Consider the following 9608-nt stretch of genomic DNA (forward strand, 5'->3'; position numbering starts at 1 on the left):
CTCCAACTTGCTTTTGTTCACCACAGCAACAGAAAATAACATTCTTTTTGCCAAAAATAACATTCTTTGTGTCCAGATCTGTTTCTTCACTAACTATCCAAAGTTGTTGAGTTTGACTTTTGGTCAATTATGTTTTGGGCATTCTATGGGTTTTATGACCTTGGACAAGCTACTAGGCAACCAGAACAGCTATGTTCTGGGTCATGAAGAACTGAGTATATGTAGGCACTTCAGACATAAGCACCATATCAATTAGCATCATTATGACTCTGATAATACTAGCACCCCCAAGCGCTGTTGCCAAACACAGACTTTAGTTCTTTCTACCTTCATGAAGATCTTTTCAGCATTGAGGTGTCAATAGCCACACCGAACAGCAGATCTCCCCTTTGATGCAGAAAAGCCACAGGAAACTCAGCCTCTGCCTCCCGTTTCACCCCAGTTCCAAACTTACTTTGAACAATCTGCTCTGGGCAGCCCCTCAGGGTCACAGCAGAAGCTATGCCCTATGCTTTCCACCCACATTTATGCAAAAGATGCAAGGCATGAGAACTCCACTCAGACAAGTGTTTCCTGGGAGTGGGAAGAGTAAGGAGCAGGGAAGAGAGACCTGGTAGAGGTCTCATAGCTCAATCTAAACCAGAAGCTGTGTTCTTACCCCAACGCTTGGGATTCCAGGCAGGTGTCTGCAATGCTGGAAATCAAACTGTGGGCTTCTTTTACATACTACAAAGCCCTTTACCAATGCAGCTACATCTCTGCTCTCCTCTAAGAAATCTAAGTGCTGCTCACTGAAAAGCAGGCAGATCTCTGAGTTCCAGGCCAGCCCGGTCTACAGAGCAAGTTCCGGAGCATCCAGGATTACACAGAGAAACCCTGTTTGGTGTGTGTGTGTGAGTGTGTGTGTGCACATGCTCGAGTGCACATGAGCACTCATGAGCCAGGCATATTGGCCCACACTAATCCCAGCCTTCAGGAGACAGAGACAGGACGATCTCTCTGAGTTCAAGACTCAAGGCCATCCAGAGCTTCAAAGAGAGAGCCTCTCTCAACAACAGACAAGTTGTGTAAGTGCTAATAGTAACACAAGTATTTGAAAACTGCCTTTGTAGAGGCCCTTGCGTCTTGCCTTCCCTACGCAGGTCTGGAAATGAAGAAAGCAGTGCTACCTTCTCTCCCTTCACTCTGTATCTGTCTGTCCCATTCTCTTTGGCTAAAGATGTAAATCAAAATCTTTGAGTCACCTTGGATTTGAGGAAGAACAAAACCTCACAAGACAGAAACCCCACTCCTACCCACACCAGATGAGAACAGTACCTTCCAAGATGGTGAGGCTGCACCATAACTGGAGTATGAATGATCATCTTCCAAGAGCCATATTTGATCCCCTCAAGAGTGAAGATGGTGGGGGTTATGACCTTACAAAGCAAGACTGAGATTAACCAAGCAGACACACCTCAATGAGGGCCAATTAATTATGCACTCCTGTGCCCAACCCTGGTCCTTGTTCTACTGAACATCATCTCAGGGCTCCCTGAATAATGAGCCAACATTCTACCAACTCATTTACATGCCCAGGCTATGTAATTAAATTAATAGCAGAGGGATGACCTCGAAGTCTGGAGTTTAAAGCCTTGAGCTACCACACCTGGGGTCAATCTCCAGCCCTGTTCTTCACCGGTCCTGGTTGCTTTCACTTGTGTATGGTGGAAAGAGGTGGCTAGAGAGGAGCTTAGCCTGCTGGGCCCATCTAGGATGGGTTTTTCTTCTGAAAACCTCAGTAACAGCCGCTGAACATTTCTCTCTTGCTGCGTTGTTTTCCAGTAGCCAGACTGGGTGCTATGGGCATCTTGTTTGCACTGTGCCTGATATCTCCAGGCTCACAGTTCCACAAAGTAAATCAAGATGCCATTCCGACTCTGTACCTGGTCCTCTAATCCCTATCCTCTCCCCCCTTCTCATCCTCCACCCAGTCTAAACCCCAACCCTCCTCACCCCCCACCGCATGCTCCTCCCCCTCCTGCTCCTCCTCACCACTCACTCCTCCCACACACATACCTACTCCTCCCCCAACCTTCTCCTTCCTGAGGCAGCATTGACCTCTTTGCTCCAGCTGAGGCACCTGTCCTTTGCCTCATTCCTTTACTGGAAAGTTCTGTGGGCCCCTGCACAGTGTGTCCTTAAACATCACACCCGTCTACAAGGACACCTGGGTTGCCTGACTGACCCCCTCACCCCCTCCGCCTTAGAATCACTCACTACCTTGTCACTTTGGGGGAATGTATTTGGCTTCCTTTAGGCTCCACTGAGGCACAGGCAGAACACAGATCACTGACCCAGGACAGGCATTATGAAGGAGGGAGACCTCTCTTCCAAAAAGGCAGCAAGGCAGCTGGCAGAAGCAGACAGCATTGACAGTCTGCAGAGATCCTGAACATTTCCAAGGCACTTAAAGATCTGAGCACATTCCAGAGAGTAACAGAATTCTCTGTGTTAAGTGACTGTTTTAAAGTCACTAGAGTACAATAACTTATTCTGAGACAGAAGCCCCTAGAAAGCGCAGGTAGTACCAGTAGATGGGGAGATTGAGGGAGGGGTGCAGCTCGAGCATCTAGCACTGAGATTTTCTCTCTGGCTTCCCTACACCCTCCTCCGGCACTGGGCATAGGAATCATGGCGCAAGTATGGGGGGAGGTGTCAGAGGACAATTTTTCTGAAGTTGGTTCTCTCCTTTCACCTTCATATGCATCCACTTGAGATCAAACACAGGTCTTCCGGCTTGGACTGGTATGGCAAGCATCTTTCCCGGCTGAGCCATCTCACTGGTCCATTGTCTTCCTCGAAGGGCAAAGATCTTTCCGAGATATCCTTTGCAATATCACTGTGGCCCAAACTGGCCAGGAATTTAGTTTGATCACTTACCCCGGACTGACCTGTTAAAGTTAGTCCTCCTGCCTCAACCCCCAAGTACTGAGATTGAGGGTCTAAGCCACAGCACTCTGGTGCCATGTGTTCACCTGATGCTCACTGGAGTGAAAGTCGGCTGTGGGCTGCTACACGTGGAACGTTCAAGAGCAGCAAGTGTCTTTAACCACTGAGCCATCTCTACAGTCCCCATGTCTTTATACTATAGAATAGGAAAGTGCCCTAGCTGTCCCTCCTGGCCCATATCACAGTCGCAGCCTCCTGCATGTTTAGAATCACAAGCCTGAGCCACCAGGCCCAGTGTGGCCACTCTTTAATATGGCTTATAGTAGTGGCCAGGAACACTTTGTTCTCGGTGCCCCCTCACAAAGCCCTTCAGTTACTGTGTGGAAGGAAAAAAAAAAAAAACAAAAAAAAACAAAAAAAAACAACCACCACCAAAAGTAAAACAAACCTCAACACATTGGGAGGAATTCCTCTTACTCTGAATACTTAACCCCCGACTCCAGGCAGCCGACCCTCCTTAAGCAAGCTTACCACTGTGAATCCTTCCTTTGTTTCTTTGATACATACATTGTTGAAGTCTACCTCCCTAGCATAGCTGTAGCTATTTTGTTCCATGCTTGCCAGCTATTTCATATTGTTGCTGTAATATGCCTGCCAGTCATTGATACAGACAAAATAACTTGACTCAGAGCAGGGTCACATACCCTGTTATGTTCTGAATGTTATGAGATTTTGGGTTTTTTTGTTTTGTTTTCTCTGTATAGCCCCTGGTTGTCCTGGAACTCACTTTGTAGACCAGGCTGGCTACGAACTCAGAAATCCACCTGCCTCTGCCTCCCAAGTGCTGGGATTAAAAGCATGCGCCACCACGCAGAAATTCCACAACTCTAAGCTTCCCATAGATCCCATCCAATTAAATGCCATTATGAACTGTTAATGTCTAATATGGCTTGAGTCAGGGCCAACCACCGGGTAGCACTTCAGAATTAGTGTATGAGCTCATTGTGTTTTTTTGCAGTTTTAGCTTTTATAAGCTGATGCAGAAAAATGTTCAGTCAGAGAAGATGCACCTAACCCTCAAGAGACTGGAGGTCCCAGGGAGTGGGGAGGTCTGGTGGGGTGAGGGTTGGCAGTAGATGGGGACATCCTCATGGGGACAGGGAGGAGGTATGGGATGTGGAACAGTCAGAGGATGGACCAGGAGGGGGATAAAATCAGCAGTGTAAAAAAAAAAAAAAGGTTAAAAAAAAAAAAGACTTGTCTTGGTCATGGTATCTGTTCACAGCAGTAAAACTCTAAGACAATTACACTGAAATGTTTTAGAAGGTTGTGAAAGAGTTTGTGCAAACCTTTTATTTTGTGTAGCCTAACTGACCTTGAACACCCGATCTTCCTGCCTCAGGGATTGGAGGCACTGGCTTCCAGTTTCACTCTATCATTTTATGTAAAGGCCTTGGATATCCAAGGTTTGCTGTGAACCAATGGACTGCTGTTATGTGACTGGGGTGATTGGGAGGAGTCAGTAGGGTATTTAAGGCGCCGCCCGGGGTTGTTCAGGGGATTCCTGTTCCTGCATTGCAATGTGAAGTGTTCCTGAATAAACCTGCTTGAAGAAGGACAACGTGGTGTTGCATCTTTCCTGCTGGTCGGGGTGGATACGACAGTGTAGGGCACCATGTCCCACCCGTCTGCTTCTTCCAAATACTGTTCTCAGTTTCACCTATAAAGTAAATGTGGAGGGAAAACAATCTGCCACGTTTGCCACTTTTTAAAATTTTATTTTTAGTTTTTGAGACAGGGTCTCACTGTGTTTCTGGCAAGCCTGGAAAGTTCTCTGTAGACCAGGCTGGCCTTTGACACAGAGATTCACCTGCCTCTGCCTCCCTGGTACTGGGATTGAAGGTGTGTGCCACCACACCCAGCATGTTGATCCTTTTTAATAAGTTTGCTTCTCCCACCAAGGTCTTACATATATACAGAAACATGAAGGATTCATGTGAGTACAGCTAATTTACCATGGAAAGCCCTTTCTGCCATACTTCAGTCACCAACTACAGAATCAAAATATTCATCCCAACAACTACAAGTGAGCTTTGTTGTTTATTCGTTTGTTCCGTTTGGTTTGTTGAGCCTGGGTCTCTCGTAGCCTTGGCTGGCCTGGAACTGTCTGTGTGTCTGAGAAGAGTCTTAAACATTGGATCTACCTCCATGAGTGCTGGGAACACAGGCTTTTACTTTATGTATTGTATTTTATAGGATGTTGCTATAGAGCCCAGACTGCTCTGTAACCCACAATCCCTCTCTACCTCAGCTTTGGAAGCACTGGGATTAAGGCCGACACCACTGCATGGGCTAAGGGATCAGATGTTTAAGAGCTGGCCCAGTTATAAAAGAGCTTGCCTTGAAACATACGAACCAGAACTCAATCCCAAAACACACATAAAAATCCCAAGTATTATAGCATGCATCTGTCTTCTCAATGCTGGGAAGCGGGAGCCGGAATACCTGGGACTCATTAGCTAGCTGCTCTAGTTGAACTGTACAGACCAGACAAGGGCCTGTCAGCCTCACAGAAGTTATGAAATGAGTTAGTTGTCTGATGTTTTTGCTTTTTTTTTTTCAAGATAGGACCATCTGAAGTAGATGACTGGAGACCCCACTTTTCTCATTTTTAAATTGTTGGTGTGCTTATATGATGTGTGTGTGTTCATGTGCGTGAGGATGGACATGACAAGCTATAGGGTACATGCTCAGGGTAGAGGACAGCCTTGAGGATTGGTCCTCACTTTCTTCCTGTGTGAGGTAGGGTCTGTTGTTAGACATAGTGTCCTGAGGGCTGGGATGCCACCTAGCCCAACAAAATGCAACCTTGTGTTCGATTTCCCAACCCAGTACTGAGGATTGGACCCTGGACATAGGCAGTCATACCTTCTACCTGTGACTACACCCTAGCTCCTATTGACTGTTCTAACCCATCTTCTCAGTCACTAACCCTTCACACAGTGCATGAGGTCTCCTATCTTAACATACAGTGGTTACTTCAATGAATGAAATGTCCACTCACACAGGTCAAGCCGGTTCATCTTCAGTTTGTCTCCTAAATAGGGCAGCAGCAGCTCTCCCTTAAACTACTGCCAATTCAGTGCCTCTTCCCCAATATTCTGTTTTCTGATATGCATTTTTTATTGTGTATGGCATGAGGGGAAGTGTGTGTGCAGGCAGAGGCTGAGGACAACCTCAGCTGCCATCCCAGGGTCACATTGGCTAGACTGCCTTACTCTTGGTACCTAAATCTCTGGGGGTGCTAGGATGGGGCAGGCATGTGTCACACTTGTGGCAGCCATCATGTTCTTAGAGTTACTGGGAATAATAGTTAAAAACACAGTCTGGTTTTCAGTGGTTAAATTTAGAAGACTTGGGGGTCTTGTGGGTGGTGGATTTTGTAGTTTGTTTGCTTGCTTAATTACTAGTTTAAATGTGCTGGCTAAATTAGCCTAGAACTTAGTAAGACCCTGTGTCTGGGGTGGGGTGGGTTAAGATTTCAAGAGATTCAGAATCTGTTCCTGTATAGAAATAGGGCCAAAGGGTGCTGGTAAAAGAATTCCTGAAAGTGTAGAGAAGAGACCTGTCATTCATATTATAGAAGGAGAGCTCACCCAATTCATAATCCAAAAATATGCCGACCTTGCTGGGTCGCACCACTGGCAGAAACTCCGTTCTTATAGGTCCATAGGTGACGTAACTATTCTCAGCATACCGTCCAATTGCCCAGTAACCCGAGGACTGACTGCTCCAGTCCCCAGAAAAGTGGACTTCACACACACCCAGTGTCCATCTGGGCTTGTCTCCCACTTTGACTTCCCAGTACTGTCGACCAGAGTCGAATCCTTTACATCCCAGGAGAGCTGGCCAGAGGTGAAATTTCTGAGGGCTAGCATGCACACGTGACCATGCTTCTTTATAAAACACAGATTTTCTATCCTCAGAAATAACCAGCTGAGGGTGTGCTGTGTCAAGGTCAAAAGTCACATCTGCTTGAAACTGCTTGATGATTCTGCTCAAGCCAGAATACTGCGGTGGGAGACTGAGGCCATATTGCTTTGTCCTAAATGACCACGGTTTGGGGGATTTAAAGTTTTGCAACCTTTGGTAGGCTCTCAGGAGTGTGACATCTGACCTTTCATGTATGGCCTCCACTTCCTTCAACAGATCTTTTGCTGTGGAAACATGGTCTAACAGGGTCTCAAGATATCCACTCAGTTCTGAGAAACTCCGCAGCTCCTCCATGGATATGTCATTTAGATGCGCCTCATGCTCACTTTGTAGGAACAGTTTGATTTGCCCAAATTCATAACGTATCTCTATTTTTTGATATTCAGCCTCCTCCCTCAGTCCAAGAACTCTTCTGTGCTGCACAGCTAGATTTTCTTCAACTTGTTTCACTCCGAACTTTAAAGTTGCAATTGCACTCTCTAGGACTTTCCTGTGATAAGAGCTGGCTTTCTTAATGGGGCAGGTGTAATGGCCCTGGTGTTCGACAGAGAGGCTACACTGGGTACATAAGACATCCCGATCCCTCACACAGAACAAGACCAGAGGCTGATCATGCTTCGGACACACTGTGTGTTCTTCCTGTCTCTTCCTCTTGCTCTGTGTCTTCTGCAGGAGCCTAATGATTTCAGTCATGTTACGGAACTGGTAGTTCCTGCTGAAGCTTTTCGGTGGAAAGGGAGTTTGACAGACAGGACAGAAGATGTTGCCTTGTAGATCATCCCAGAGCAAACTGAGGCAGGCAAAACAGAAGTTGTGCCCACACCTACTGGTCACTGGGTCTTCCAGGAAATCTGAACAAATGTGACAGATACATTTGTCCTGCAAGATTTTTAGGGCTGTGGAGTCCATTGCTCTGAGAGGAAATGAAATGGAGAAATTCCTTGGCAGGGCCTGCCTTCCAGGAGCTCAAGGAACTGTGAGCCGTTGTGTCCTTCCAAGTCCTTGTAGGTGTCACTGGTCTAGTACTCGGATGGTATTCACTTACATCCAATCAAAATGCTTTAACTTAGCTCAGACGGTGAGCAGAATTCTCTGCTTGTCTCAGAGGTTAGGTCACGAGCTTGGTTTAGAAAGCAGACATGGTGTAATGGACCTAGGAGGGTTCCTGTGGATGAGAAAAAATTATTTTTCAGTCTATTTTCATTGTTTTAAATTATATGTGAGTGTGTGTCTACATGTAGGAAAGTGAACATTAGTGCAGGTGCCTAGGGAAGCCAGAGTGTCAGATCCCCCTGGAGCTGGAAATTCAAGTCGCCATGAGCCCAACAAAGCATGCAGAGGAGAGCCAGCAAGATGGCACAGTGGGTCAAGGAGCTCGAGGCCAACCATGGTAGCCTGAGTTCTCTCCACAGAAGCACATGATGGAAAGAAGGAGGACAAATCTCTAAGTTGTTCTCTGGCAGCCACATGTGGGCTCTGAGTTCACAAACACACAAACAAGCTAAAACACTACTTCAAAATAAGGTAAAGGTATGAGGAGAAACCAACTCCATAAAGTTATTCTCTCGACTCCAAATGCACACACCAAGCTCTGGATTTGATCCTGCGTAGAATACACTGGGTAGACACCTGTAATCCTGGCACTTGGAAGGCTGAGGCAAGGGCATGGCAAGGTAGGAGCCAGCCTGGGCTACACTGAGAGAATTTGTCTCCAAGAAAAACAAAATATAATGCAGTACATCACCAACCAACCCAAATCCTTTCACAGTTTATGGTCATTCTGGACTACATAGGGAATTTGAGGCCAGCTTGGGATACGTGACACATTCTCTAAAGATAGATAGATAGGTAGACAGACAGACAGACGGACAGGTTGACATACTAGCTGGTATAGATGAAATACTGGGCTCATTATCCTTTTGTATACTCACATATTACTGTACAGCCTTCAAAACTAATACTGAGCCAGGTAGGGGCAGTGGTGACTGACACCTTTAAGCCCAGTGCTTGGGAGGCAGAGACAGTCAGATGCCTGTGAGTTTGAGGCCAGCCTGGTCTACAGAATGAGTTCCAGGACAGCTGGGGCTGTTACAAAGAGAAGTCTTGTCTCAAAAAAAAACAAAAAACAAAAAAAAAACAAAAAAAACAAAAAGAAAAAGGAAAAAAGCAAAAACAAAAACAAATCAACCTCCAAAAAACCTTAATATTGAAATGCTTCATACAATACTGTTGTATTCCATTGGTTGGAGTTCCCAAAATACATCCCAGGAGGATTTCACATGGAGAGTAACATTGTATCCTATCTATGATGACATAAACAGATCCAACTAGAGAGTGGGCTCTAATAAGAGTGTTCTACTCCACACTACTTTCAAAGTAGCTACATGGTACTGATGAACTGAATCTCTGTGGACTTGAGTCTCTATTCAGGAAGTTGGGTGCATTAAATGAGACCAATGATCAGCAAGTTGGCTGTAAAATACAAGTGTGGGTAGGGAGTGTAGAACACACAGACTGAGTGTAAGGTAGGGGTGGGGGTGTGGAGCACACAGGCTGAGTGTAAGGTAGTGGTGGGGAGTGTGAAGCACACAGGCTGACTGTAAGGTAGGGGTGGGGAGTGTGAAGCACAGAGGCTGACTGTAAGGTAGGGGTGGGGGTGTGGAACACACAGGCTGACTGTAAGG

At 46.1% G+C, this 9608-nt stretch overlaps 1 protein-coding gene across 1 annotated transcript in view; it reads right to left on the reverse strand.

The window, feature by feature from the left end:
- Nucleotides 1–4713: 4713 nt before the first annotated feature.
- Nucleotides 4714–9608, reverse strand: part of LOC110300573 (tripartite motif-containing protein 60) — a 19643-nt gene continuing 14748 nt past the window's right edge. Inside the window, exon 2 of the mRNA XM_021170795.1 lies at nt 4714–8089. Within this exon, the coding sequence (XP_021026454.1) occupies nt 6433–7833 (1401 nt within the window). The 5' untranslated portion in view covers nt 7834–8089 and the 3' untranslated portion in view covers nt 4714–6432. The remainder of the gene's footprint in view (nt 8090–9608) is intronic.

This window comes from Mus caroli, chromosome 8 (assembly GCF_900094665.2).
Source record: "Mus caroli chromosome 8, CAROLI_EIJ_v1.1, whole genome shotgun sequence".
In the NCBI taxonomy this organism is placed as follows: Eukaryota; Metazoa; Chordata; class Mammalia; order Rodentia; family Muridae; genus Mus; species Mus caroli.